Source organism: Watersipora subatra, chromosome 7, assembly GCF_963576615.1.
Source record: "Watersipora subatra chromosome 7, tzWatSuba1.1, whole genome shotgun sequence".
Classification (NCBI taxonomy): domain Eukaryota; kingdom Metazoa; phylum Bryozoa; class Gymnolaemata; order Cheilostomatida; family Watersiporidae; genus Watersipora; species Watersipora subatra.
Genome location: NC_088714.1, coordinates 22,696,749 through 22,710,990, shown reverse-complemented (window position 1 = coordinate 22,710,990; position 14,242 = coordinate 22,696,749). Strand labels below are relative to the sequence as shown.

Here is a 14,242-nt window from a genome sequence, read left to right as displayed (position 1 = left end):
TAAAAGCTCGTAGAAGTTGAATGTTAATGATTTGTCTGCTATATAATGGTGGAATACGCAGCTTCTATCAAAGTAAAGTCGTTGTAACATTAAAGCAAGTTAAAGGTTGACTTGCAACAAAATTCACATTATAGTTATTTGATATGAAAAGATTCACCATGTCTTACTCGGCTGTGTTGTAGGTGCAAATAATGTGGAAATGTAATTACAAGCTCTTAAAAGCTCAAAAACGAACAGTTAATCGCCGCCATCACGGAACTGCCATAGATTGAAATCAATTTATTTATCTGACGTAGTCAAACAATTTGGTTATTGTTTTGACACGTGATGTTCTCACATGAATTGAAAGGCCAATAAAAGGCTCAATATAAAACTTCTTGTAGCACTAGTTTATGACAAACACTTCGGGTTTTACCGATAAGCCTTTACTAAATATAGATGCTCGCTAGTTTCCAGTTTCGTTTTAGCTTGGTCTAATTGTCTAGTCATAATCTTTTCATGTAACCCATACTTCCTGCCAAACAGCGCGAATAATTCCTGCAGCATTTTTCAACTATCACAGGTGACCAACAGGCTCCTCATGTTTATCAGAGAATGATATGCACTCCTTCGAGCCAAGGTTAAAAAATTAAACAAATTTTAATGGTAGGATATAAGCTATCAGTGCTGAAAGTGACAGCATTACAATGACGATGAAATAGGCGCGTAAAAACAATAGACATGATTTTATTGAATGCGTGAATTATATTTGTGAAAGTATTTTGACGAATGAGGTGGCGTGAAAGTGTAAACAGAAGCCATCTTGTACAACTACAATCATTTGAGCTGTTTTGGAAAGAGATTTTAATCTACGGCAGTCTCGTGATGGCGGCGATTAACTGTTTTTTTTTTAGCTTTTAAGAGCTTGTAATTACATTTCCACATATTTTGCACCTACAATACAACAGAGGAAGACACGGTGAACCTTTTGATACCAAATAACTGTAATGTGAATTTTTTTGTACGCCAATCTTTGATGTAGTATGTTGACACAAAGTTAGAAAACTCCCAATGCTTTTGGACCAATAAAAGAGGAAAAATGCATTCAAAAGCACCAGTAAGTCAAAATGCAAGTTTTGGTAGAAATCGTGTTGCCTGAGGCTATGAGTTACATAATTACATCGCGGCATGATATAAAGACCACATTGAATGAGTTTTCTAAACTTACTCCTCATGATATTGTAAAATATATCAGTAACATATCTAATTCAAAAGTAACAGGCTTAGACAATATTTCTCTAAAAGTTTTAAAAGCAGCTCTTCTATTTGTTGTACCTATTATCACTGGTATGTTTAACAGAATACTAATTTATATATGTTTTTCTTTGGTGTGGAAGTATACGCGAGTTATTTCTTTGTTCAAAGGAGATAGGCCTACTAGCAACCCATCAAATTTCCATCCTATGCTCTTTATTTTATCTTAAGTTTTTAAAAAGCATTTATTTATCCACATCTCCACTCATTTGCCCAAAAATTATATTTTGCATTCTTAACAGGATGGCTTCATAAAAATTCACTAATGCAATGATGCTGTTCATAAGCTGACCTCAGACTGTTTAGATCTTAAAACAAAGGATGGAAAGGTTTGCTTAATGGTTTTGGATTTCAGTAAAACTTTTGGCTTTGCCAATCACAAAATATTATCTTATAAACTGAAATTTGCTGGCTTTAAAAGTAAATCCTGGCAAAGACTTCAATCCTGTTTTCACGAAAAGCGCCAATATGTTGGCTCTAGCTACAAAGATTCCTTAATGCAAGAAACAGATATCGATGTTCCGCAAAGGTCTTTTACTGCTCCAGTATATTTTTAACAGATATAAATGATCTACTCAGATTTATTCCAAGAAGCTTTGCATATGCCAGTTGATACATCACAAAGACATGCAACTTTTTGAAGTAAACTGCAATCCCATCATGCAACTTATCAGCAACTGGTATATTTCAAATCACATGACATTTAATTTACAAAACTTGCAGTTTCCTCTTCATAACACCAACAAAAATCGAAATAGTTTTACTTTTAAGTTTAGCAGCCAATCTATCAATTGTAGACGCAAAGCAAATTTGCTAGGATTCATTCGGCCACATGACTTTTTAGGAGTAATCATGTTGACACTATTTGTAATAAGGTCACCAAGTCATTAATTCTGCTCCATATATGCTGGCCATACATTAACTCAAAATCTGCCATGGCAGTTTGTTATCAGCTTATTTATTGCCGTATTATTTATGGTATACACATTTATTATAATCTAGCTCCAAGACGTTTAAAAAAAGAGCATTTCAACTAATTGCAAATTTACATCAATGTCATATTCCAGCATATCTTATTCCAACGAGTGATCCATCAAATCTTTACATCTTCCTACTTTACTTACTCTAAATGTTTGTCTTACGTCAATTTAAGTTTTCAAGATCTTTCAGATTTGTGTTCTCGTTTTTTACAGGACAGTTACAGGGTTTCAACTCATTTCAATTACGAAATATGAAAAAATCATATACAACATCAAACAATTATTTCAAAGATATCCTTGCTAGCTGCTCTAACGATTTTCTACCAATTGTTCTCTTAGCAGATAAAGGTATTTTAAACACTATTTTTTAACCAATTATTTGATGTTAGTGACTTGCTGTCGCCTTTTTTCTGTTATTATTGTTAAATGGAATAACTTGAAAAACATTTCTATTGGAAATGAAATTATTGCCGATAAAATTGTATATATCCACATATATATGTAACGTATATATATATATATATATATATATATTGATATATAGATATATTATTATATATTACTATTTACACTATATATATATTCCTATGTATATATATTATAAATATGTACATATAAATTTATATTACTATATATTATATATAAATGTATATATATTTGTATATAAATGTATATTTTTTTCTATTCAAAAGCAAATGTGTATGCATTCTTATATATATTTATATATATATATATATATATATATATATATATATATATATATATATATATATATATATATATATATATATATATATATATATATATATATATATATAATACTGCTTTATATCTTCTGCTACTGTATTACTATAGCAGTCTCCTAATACTGTGTTAGTGTAGCACTGTCTTCTAATACTGTGTTAGTGTAGCACTGTCTCCTAATACTGTGTTAGTGTAGCACTGTCTTCTAATACTGTGTTAGTGTAGCACTGTCTCCTAACACTGTGTTAGTGTAGCACTGTCTCCTAATACTGTGTTAGTGTAGCACTGTCTCCTAATACTGTGTTAGTGTAGCACTGTCTCCTAACACTGTGTTAGTGTAGCACAGTCTCTTAATACTGTGTTAGTGTAGCACTGTCTCCTAATACTGTGTTAGTGTAGCACAGTCTCCTAATACTGTGTTAGTGTAGCACTGTCTTCTAATACTGTGTTAGTGTAGCACTGTCTCCTAATACTGTGTTAGTGTAGCACTGTCTCCTAATACTGTGTTAGTGTAGCACTGTCTCCTAACACTGTGTTAGTGTAGCACTGTCTCCTAATACTGTGTTAGTGTAGCACTGTCTCCTAATACTGTGTTAGTGTAGCACTGTCTCCTAATACTGTGTTAGTGTAGCACTGTCTCCTAACACTGTGTTAGTGTAGCACTGTCTCCTATTACTGTGTTAGTGTAGCACTGTCTCCTAACACTGTGTTAGTGTAGCACTGTCTCCTATTACTGTGTTAGTGTAGCACTGTCTCCTAATACTGTGTTAGTGTAGCACTGTCTCCTAACACTGTGTTAGTGTAGCACTGTCTCCTAATACTGTGTTAGTGTAGCACTGTCTCCTAACACTGTGTTAGTGTAGCACTGTCTCCTATTACTGTGTTAGTGTAGCACTGTCTCCTAATACTGTGTTAGTGTAGCACTGTCTCCTAACACTGTGTTAGTGTAGCACTGTCTCCTATTACTGTGTTAGTGTAGCACTGTCTCCTAATACTGTGTTAGTGTAGCACTGTCTCCTATTACTGCATTAGCAAAATGATCTTTCTTGGACAATGAATCAGATTAGACTGTCACAACTCCATACAATATTGTAGTAATACATAAATGTACCACAGTATAAAATACACTTTGATGTAATACTAACACCTACATGACTCATTGGATTACCCAGTGCAACAGCATTCATAATTCTATATAATTGTGATTTCTATATATTGCAACTCCACCATATATGAGACTCATCATGGCAAAACCAAAAATTTTATGTAAATATCTATTCCAACCAAAAAATAACATACATGTATATAAAAAAATTTCGGCATTTTGTCAGAAATTCATTGAAAACATTTTTTTCAGAAATTTCATGCCTTTAAAATTCTATTGCACGACTTAGAAATCCAACCGGAATACATTGAGTTTTGATATTTGTCTTTTAAATTCAGTTCCAGACGGATTTAAAATGTTTTGACTATGGCGGTTGTGAAACGCCCTTGGCTGGAGGCATGCCTAAATTGTTTGGCAGTCATTGTGAGTGACAACCACAACTTTGATTTCGGTTTTAATTTTGCCAAAGTTATTTTAGAAGAAGATTTTACTATAGTTGAAAACTTGGAGCCATTCAATTTTATACTTTTGGACTCTATTTAACCTGAACCTTGTTTCTTTGTTTTACCTAACATTTTGTGAACAGACCCAAAGAATAATAGCATAGCTTCTCAGGTAAATGTAAATATTTCATTATTGGTAATTTTGACTGTAGTGGTAAGAATAGATGTTGCAATTTATTTTTTACTCAATAATAATATAAACATTTGACGGCCTGTGACAGGTTTTGTATAGTGCAACCAGCTAAATCTCTGTATATATAACTCTTGTTTACATATAATAATACTGTTCTGTACATTTGAATAACATCGCAATAATAATGGTGGGGTTTACCAGGATATGTGATTTTAATTTATTACGAGAAAAGAAGATTATTAAAATTAGCAAATCAATAAATTTTGTGTCATACAGTATAATTAATAATGATTTTTCTTTGTGTCTATTCTCAGCAACTGCTATATATTACCTGCGCAGATAGGTCTGAGGAAATACTCCCAGCCATCTTGTGGAGTTATGTACCCTGTTTGATTATTCTCCGCTAGTAGCTCACAGTTTCCTCCTCCATAGTTCACAGCAGCACAGATGAATGATAATTGGTTTATACATCGCTCTCTACATTCTTCGCTGCTGACAGTACTTTCGATTCTTCTTTCTCCTGATATGTATGGAGTCAGCTTGCCAGGCCCTCCTGTCCATTCACATGGTAAAGTCGAGGTCTCTGTAAAAATGTAGATTAGTCGGGCAAACACTCAGTAATCTTTAGGACTAAAGAAGCAAAGTAGAAAAGAAGTAACTACAAATAATCTGTTGGTCATCTTGCATAATTTGAATGTATAAATCAGCATACGCAAAAAGTTCTGCCAAGGTGTTTAATCAAAATTTTATAATTTGCTTACTGGCTTCAAGTTTTATGTACTTTATCAAAAAACATATATTATCTAGGTATTTAAAACTTCAAAAATACAAATATCAGATCTGTGGATTTCAACCAGTGATATCAAAAGATGCTTTGTAGACCGCTTTTTGATGTATTGTTTATAAACTGGCTGTTAAAATACTAATTGAAATACGCATTTTCTTGTTTTGGCATGAAATTCATAGCAGGTTTCTAAGTAGCAGATTTCACAAAAAAGGTTTCACCAAAGCCTATTACACCATTGAAACTTGAATGCACAGTTTAGGTCTAGAGAATGTAAAGAAATAAACTAAATAGTTAAACAAAGGAAGGGTTCATATGACTGCAGCAGATAGATGCATAGAGCATGATCTGAGCTTAATTGATAAGAATAAAAACAAGGTAGAGAACAGCGATACATTACAGAAAATAATCATGTCGTATATCATTAGTTCATATGTTATACATTAATATATATGTTTTAGTATCATATACAATTATTGTGCAGGAGTTCCAAAAAATAAATTGAAACAAGTTAATTAATTAATCGTAAATAGTATCTCTTCAAGTCAGCACCTAAAATTAATAGCTAGAATATTGTAGTATTAATAAGGCAACCAGCTCAAACCTTGAAATAAATTATGAACTAACTGATTAGAAAATGTTAGTTTTACCATTTCTATAAAGAGTAACTTCAGAGCCTAAATAAAAACTCTGTTTGATTCAATGCTAACAAACAACAATTGAGGTATTTTTTTCTGCTTTTATTTAACTCATTATAATATCACAAAAGAGTGTAAGCAAAATTTCCTATTTTTGTCCATTAAAAATATGAAAGCAATTCATCCTCTGTTTTTATTATGTATGCACTCATTACGTAGGTTACGAAGTCAGCAATTAAAATGTTTAGCTGTCTGTACTGAAGTATTCAGAAAATCTCAGAAACAGTAAATCGAGTGAAACAAATTATAATTGGTAGTGCCATAGATTCAAGCTTATTCAAAAGCGGCTAAAATTCATTGCCAACCATCCTTTACTCTGTACTAAATGGCTACTCAGTTTCAATTTCTTTGTCATTCTAGCATGCTACTGGGATGAGGTCATACTATGTCATAATATTGCCTCGTCATACAAGGAAGAATCTTTAACAAAGCCTAGAACAAAACTTTGTAACAAAAGTTATTCGGAACAAAAGGATAGGTCTATTACTTTAGTTTTGGCAATATTATCATAGTAAATATCAGTATAGCTGGGTCGTTATAGCATTGCTTTTTTCATATTAAATAAAGCTGGATCTATGCTGTTTGTATAAAAGCAATGATGTTCAAGAGTGATGAGAATATAGCAAGCATTGTCATAGGCTGAGTCAGTGAATTGGATGATACAGCTAAATAGATTTTGGTGATATGTGACTGTTCAGGCGGAACTAATGCTTCGTTGTATGTTAGGTATTGCTGAAGATTCATTTTTTGTAAACTAAGCTTCAGTGTTATAAAATAGCTCGACTTCTCTCTTACACATGTACTCAAGGTATACAATATCAACTGTCTTACTCTTTTAATGGCATAAACTTGGGGCATCATTAAGATGGTGTTCAACCTCGTTAAAAATTCTCAACAGTTCTTCTGTACCAACCAACTAAGTTCATGCCCTTGTAGATGTGTACAGTTTCCCTGTGCAAATAGGGCGTGAATATGGGGTTGCCATCAGAAATTTAAATTTTAATTGTGTACCCTTCACAGTTGTAGAGTAATCGTCGCAGTTTGGGAAGATTGAGGTGCACAATGGTGTGAATGAATCTGGCCAGGGAGATGTTTTATTATTTTTGTGAGTCACAGCTAAGGCTGCAACATATTCTTGATTATGCATGTGAGATATTAACAGTGAATTGAGGGATGGACATAGAGCTTATCAAATTTAGATGTTATTTATGTAGCGTAGATTCTTCTTCATTAGTTTTCTGCTGTAATGATGTCTAAAAAATATTTTTACTTATTCTTGTGACTATTTGCACATCAATTTTTATTAATGATTAAATATCACAATTATATCAATTGGTCATTGACAAGATTGTCCCAAAAACTAAAGAGCAGTGGCACACAAGACAATTTTGTGCATTGAACAGCCCACCGGTGGAACACTCACTCAGACAACCCAGCTGGTAGTTTGTTCCATTAGTCCTGAAAATGTTTTTATATTACATGGCATGTAGTAGTTTGCACCAGCCTGACTTTAGCCTGAGGAACCTTTCCAACTTCACGAACTGATCCTAAGCATACACATGCCTCCACAATGAACTATTAAAACTTTGTCAACAGTCTTTTATAACAGGCTGTAGTCTACGGTAATCAGCTCTGTGCTGTATTTACTGCTTCTAGGAGTTGTTCTTGTATTTTTTAATCTCTTCACTTAACAAATTATTGCTGATTTGATTGCTAGTTGTGAAAAGCCTATAAACTTTGAGTCAAACTGTATAGTTATGCGTTGGTCTCTACAATAGTTTCTCAAGTCTCCCAGGTCAATAGCATAATTTTAACTTGTTCATTTAAAAAGTAATGGGCAAGTTGAAGGAATCTTGATACACCTAAGTAAATGCATTTCATCCATCAGAAAGAATCAAGAAAGCTTAGAAGTGCACTTTGGTTGCGGTCTTCAGCATTGGCTCGATGTTAAACAAAGCTGTCAAACATCGTTATTCAGCACACATGATAAACAGCAACAAGTTTCTATTTGGAATTAAAGAGGAAGCTGATTTGGGCTAAATTCCACGTAGTGACATTTGTGCGTAAAGCTTTCTGCTCTTCTCTGAAGAAGGAATGATATGGGTAAGTACATTCAGCCATTTCTAATCCTTTTCAGCAGCCTTTAAGTCTTTCTATCTCAAGAGTGTTTTTATACTACAGGAAGTTTTAAAGCTATTGTAAACTACTCATTCCTTTTTCACTGTAATATACCGCTGCTGTTGAAAAAAGTGTCTGTAGTCCCAGATGTTACATTATGTGTAACTCTGAGGGTTTATGATATTCTATATTGCGGTTTAAAGGCATCAACTGAACCACATTAGCTATTTTCATAAAATAGTCAAAAGAGCCAAACTAGCAAATCTTAGTCTAGTTCAACATACTGAAGTGACTTACCAATGCCACAGAAGAAAGCAAATCCTAGGCTATAGATCAGGATGAGTCTTCTGCCACCGTGAAGCTTCCCAACCTTCATTCTTGCCTTTTAACAAGTTGACTTAATGAACTGCTCGAATGGGTAGAAGGAAGTTATCGCGAGTGTCATTATTGGCTAACAAATCTACTGGACTGAGTCAAAGCTAGTTCACTACTTTTGTTCAGCTGCAGGCTCACTATTTATCTTCCTTTATTCCTATTCACTATTCAAAGATATTCAAGCTGTTTGCGTCAACTCCATTTTCAAAAGAAGGTTTCTTTTTCTAATGTGCTTTAAAGCAAGTGCAAATAATTCATTGCATAAGTAGAAACCCTAATTTTGAGTATAAAACCTTACAGATTGAAAGCCTTACAACGCAGAGTTATCTAGTAACATTAAATATAATAATATGGAGCTCTTGAGTTATTATTTTAGTTAAGTCAAGTAGGCAATAGAAGTAGAACTTGTGATCTAATCTGTTCATCAGATAGTGCAGGTATTAATTTTTATGCAGTTACTTGATCTCTGGCCAGAAGGTGTGCTATCGATCAACTAAAAGGTTAAACCAAGCTTATTGCTAAAAGAGTCCAAAACCACAGAACATCTACACCAAACTGAACTAATACATATTCAAGTTTTTAAATGATAATCATTGTTTCATGCTCAGAAAAAGAAAAGGTTGCTATGCTAAAGAAAAACTCAGGTTCAAAACAAAAGGTCAAACTAATGTCAAATCAATGAAAATCAGCAAAAGCAGCTTAACGTAAAAATGGGTTTCACACTCCTCGGATCACCATAACCCTCAAAAGTTTAATGCTACTGAGTGAGCTGAAAATTTATTGCTATTTTATACCAAAAAACCATATGCTCATTTTTTATCGTGAGAGCGAGCAAACTAAAATAATATAAAAAACAATAGTATATATATATATGATTTTAAAGATCTGAAAGGCGTATGCCATTGTTTAGCATGCTGCCCAAAAGACTTTCAGCCAGTGATAAAGTACCTAGATAGCAAGTTGAATAGGTAAAAAGAGGTAATAGGCTAAAGTCAGCTACAGGAAAAGTTGAGAGATATTGTGTTGCTATTGTAACTAGGTAGACCAGTGTGCACTGAATTGTTGGTCATTGCCACAACGAACTTAGAGAAGCACATGCACATACACAATATTTTAAGAATTCTTACAACCGTAGTTAAGCTAGCGTGACTTTAGCTTTCATTAAGGTACTTCTGTCATATTCTAATTTACAGATACTTGTAAAGAAAGGGAAATAGTTCTCCAAAAAGCTAATATTTTAGCTGCAACGATTCTGTATCTGTATACTTGAACAGAAAACAAAGAAAGGTAGCAATTTATAATTGTTATTATTGGTAGAGATTTTAATCATTTTGGCTGTGTGTTCCATCATAATGCTTATGTGTTTGGTCAGTGCACTTTTTTGTTATATTATTTGTTTGCAACTTTAAAGGTAAAGGTCATCCAGACAGATTTAAATAAATACATTCCTAACGTCAGCTCTTGTTTCATGTTTGCGTTTCAATAACGTGAAAATGTACTTTCATGCTATGAATTCAGATGGGAAAAACCATGTAACTTTGCTAGTTCATGCTTTTCATCAAAGGTAAATAAAACACAAATAGTTTTAGTGTGCAGCTACTATCCCTAGTTATTTATTGCACGTACAAAAGAATTGTACATATTTTATGACCAAAGACTTATGACTTCATGTGATTCATAATAGCCATTCGAAGGCAAACAAGCGTGAAGCAAGTGGCTCATATTTGTGGAGTGTTGTCACTAGCCAATGATAGCAATGATTACTGCATTTGGTTTTCATATGTTTGACGAGAATCATAAGTTAGTAGCTAGTAAAACTGAAATGTACATGTAGTTACCTCACTAATCAACATGCATTTAAAAATAATGTGTAATTTATGATCTACTATTTTATAAAGACTAGTAAACTAGTGAGGCCTAAAAACTTGCATATTATATCTGAAATATATAGCCACTGTACTCACACTTTGTTATATCAGGGCTATATATCAGTGATCCAAACTAGTGAACACTCTAGTAGAGGACTTGAATATAACCACTAAAAAAGGGTTTTTGTGAACAAAGTTAGTTTTACTTTTATGCACGTTTTTTATGAATACCTAAATAAAAATACTTTTGAGTTGATTGAAAATTATTATATTCAGTGCAGTCTGAGTAATTGAGCCACTTTTGAGACCAGAACTCTACCCATCAGTAAGACAGAATGGTTCAATAATGAGCAGTCCATATTCTGCCCTGTACAACGATATTCTGTGCACAAAGGTGTACACATACAATACAATGTATATGCTATAAATATATATATATGCTATAAATATATATGCTATAAATAAATCTATATATAAATATAGATACTATAAATATATATATATATCTATATATATATATATGTACATATATATATATATATATATATATATATATATATATATATATATATATATATGTATATGTATATATATATATATATATGTATATATATATATATATACATATATAATGAGTTTTGGTTGGATTCCGGACAACAAGAGGTTTTCCCTATTAAATGTTGTAATCTTTTAAAGCTACGATTCATTAAAGTATCAATCAGGCTACATCCTTTTCGTACAGAATATTCGCTCACTCAATCTTGGATTGTTCCAATTTTTCAATCAAGTATAGCTTTTGCTGTACTGAGAGATCTACTAAAGGCATAAATGCAGATGTGAACAACCAAGTAAAAACACCTACTAGCTTTATATGGATGATCAGATTGTTTGATGTGTAGCTTGTGTGGCAGCACAAGGAGTTACATAGTCGAGATTTCTCGATTAAGAATTTTTAAATACTGAATCCAGAATCATAAATTTTTTAGGCAAAAGAGTAGCATTCCATTTGGTATTACCGAAATAAGCTGGTTGATATGATTTCAATTGTGTCATTTCTCAATAGAGCTTGAAAAAGGATTAGATTACTTATCGAATTATATAGCTGGAGTTGTGACAGTGATATGGAAGCCTTTATGCTTAATTCAGTAAAGCAGAATGCAAAATCGCACTAGAAGCCAGTGAATTTCGTTCAACTGGTTTCATATAGACCTAATCCGCTGAACCTCCCTAGTCTGAATACGGAGCAAAATTTATACACAATGAAATAAAAATGAATTAATTCCTGGAGTGATGGCACCGATAAGAGCCCAATACCAGTCCCGATATCAATGCCCAATATTAGAGGAGCGGAGCTTGACATACTCAGTAAAGTAGAATCTACTGTATTTGCACCAAGTTGGTTGCTAATAAACAGAGTTTCCAAATTAATATAGACTGCATGGTAGTAGCAGTTGAAGCCCGCATACTTAACATGTAACTATAATAGCACATACAAGGTGACAGCGGCATCGCTCAGGCTTACTGACTAAGCTTTGTTAAGCCTTAATGGAGCTGTGGGTAGGGCTTAACTGTGTGCACTTCACTATGTGCACATAATTTAGTTCTATTCAAAGAAGTTACGCACACACAATTGCTAGAAAGGGTATTGAGGTTGCTCATAAATGAGGGCAGTGGATTTTGTTTGTTAAATCCACTAGCTAATCGGCGACGGCTGATCTACAAGAATGATGTCAATAGAGTAATCAGCGTATAGATTTAGCAATTGGCGTTTTCTAATGGAATGTGGAAACAGAGCTTATATTACATCCCTAAATGAGTCATTGTATTCTTGCATCCATAGCAAATGTGTAACTAGTAACCGACTCATGATGAATAGCTGTTCTGTTTAGATGTTCCAGAAATACTTATGTTGAATCTTAATTCATAGTGTAAATTCAAATACATTTATATAAAACTCATGAAAGTAACCACAATGTTTTAGCAATAGAGCAGTCTCAAGAGGAAATTTTTGTTTACCTCTATGTTTTTAAAAAAAAGTATAAAAGAACGCTTGATTATGATTTCATGCTTTTAGAATGATATAAAAAAGACAGTCCAATTATGGCTCCAAACTCGTAGCATAGCACTTTGCCAACAAAGATGGTGTTGGCCCTATCACTCCCAGTCAACAGGTTCAGTATTGTATTATAATTAAAAAGCTAAACCTATTGATTAGTGTTGTTTTTATGATTTCAAAAAGAAGCTTTCTAATTATACTGCTTCATAAAACTAAAATGGTTGGTCTGCCTTGCAATATATGTAGTCATGTGAGGTTGTATTGAAACACATGTACAATTTGTTTGACTAGCATTTGTCATATTCACGGTAGTTGGTTAACCTCTAACTGAAGGGGAGCACAACTCATGGGTGGCACTCGAAAGAGCATAGAGATGATGTAGAATATCATGAGGCATTGTTTAAACCAGAAAGCATGGTGAAGTGACTGATGGTACATGACAGAAAAGAGACTGCAGATGTACAGAGACTGCTTATTCTATTATATTTTAGGTTTAAATGTGTTGTCTTAGGTATCTTAAGCTCTTATCGAGTTTGTAATTGTTATGAGTCTTTCGTCTTGTTTGTAAAATGTCCTTATATTTCGCACACTTACAGCACGCAACAATAAGATCGTTAGTCAAAGACAAAGGAGATCAAATTTATCCTATCAACAAAAAATATTGAAGTAGCAGTTTTCCAGTGTCCAGCAAAACATGCTTGCCCTGCGTATCGGCATCATATTCTCACATAGGCACATCGGCTGATTAAAGTTGTGCTCTCTCCTAGGGAGACAACTGTGGACCCAGAATCCTAAAACTGGTAAAGCCTTGTGAATCGGCTCTCACTCTAGCCTAGACTAGTTCAAACGTAGCGAGCACAAAAAACTTTGCACGCAAAATCACAAGATGAAATTACAAGTTTGATTAACCTTGTTCAATGTTAAGATTATAGTTGAAGGGTTCACTGTTGTGAATATGTATCGTTTTTACTTGTATCTTGATACTGTAAATATTGTAAATCGATATATTAAATCGGCTTAACCTGTGCCACTTCTGAGTGTTTAAAGACAATACAAACTATCAAATGTTCAAAATCCCGTTACGCTTACTTGTTGGATAATATGCTGATAGAGTCTGTCACTATAGCGCATTCCTTTCATAAGAATTCACAATGCTGAGAGCAGACAAGTCTTATTAACTGCTCTGTCTAAATTATTCAGTTGATTCTTTGAATATATTTCATTGTTAAAATTCTATTTATGTATCTGATATACTGCTTTTAATAGAAATTCTATAAATTATTTCTATACATTAATTTGCACTGACTGGTGCAAATTAATGTATAGAAGTAATTGATTTAATGATGTAACATATTGAGCCGGATATCATGATTGATGGTGCTGAGTCTGTTGATTGGAAATATTCATCCTCTCAACATTTCTTTTATTTAACATCCAAACTTTAAAAAAATAATTGCTTAAAAGACAAAAGTTCAGTAGTTTGTTTATCAAAAATTAATACCTGTAAATTACAAAAATGAAAGAGCATTTAAAAAATAATTGTTATTCATAACTAATCGGTACTCTAACGCATTTTACTCGGTTT

The 14,242-nt window shown here is 33.1% G+C and overlaps 1 protein-coding gene across 1 annotated transcript in view; it reads right to left on the bottom strand.

Annotated features, from left to right (window-relative positions):
• LOC137400557 (receptor-type tyrosine-protein phosphatase alpha-like) overlaps nt 1–8,734 on the bottom strand; it is a 43,884-nt gene extending 35,150 nt beyond the window's left edge. The window contains exons 1-2 of the mRNA XM_068086883.1: nt 8,656–8,734; nt 5,090–5,341 (exon numbers count right to left, since the gene is read on the bottom strand). Coding sequence (XP_067942984.1) covers nt 5,090–5,341; nt 8,656–8,734 — 331 coding nt within the window. The remainder of the gene's footprint in view (nt 1–5,089; nt 5,342–8,655) is intronic.
• Nucleotides 8,735–14,242: the final 5,508 nt, after the last annotated feature.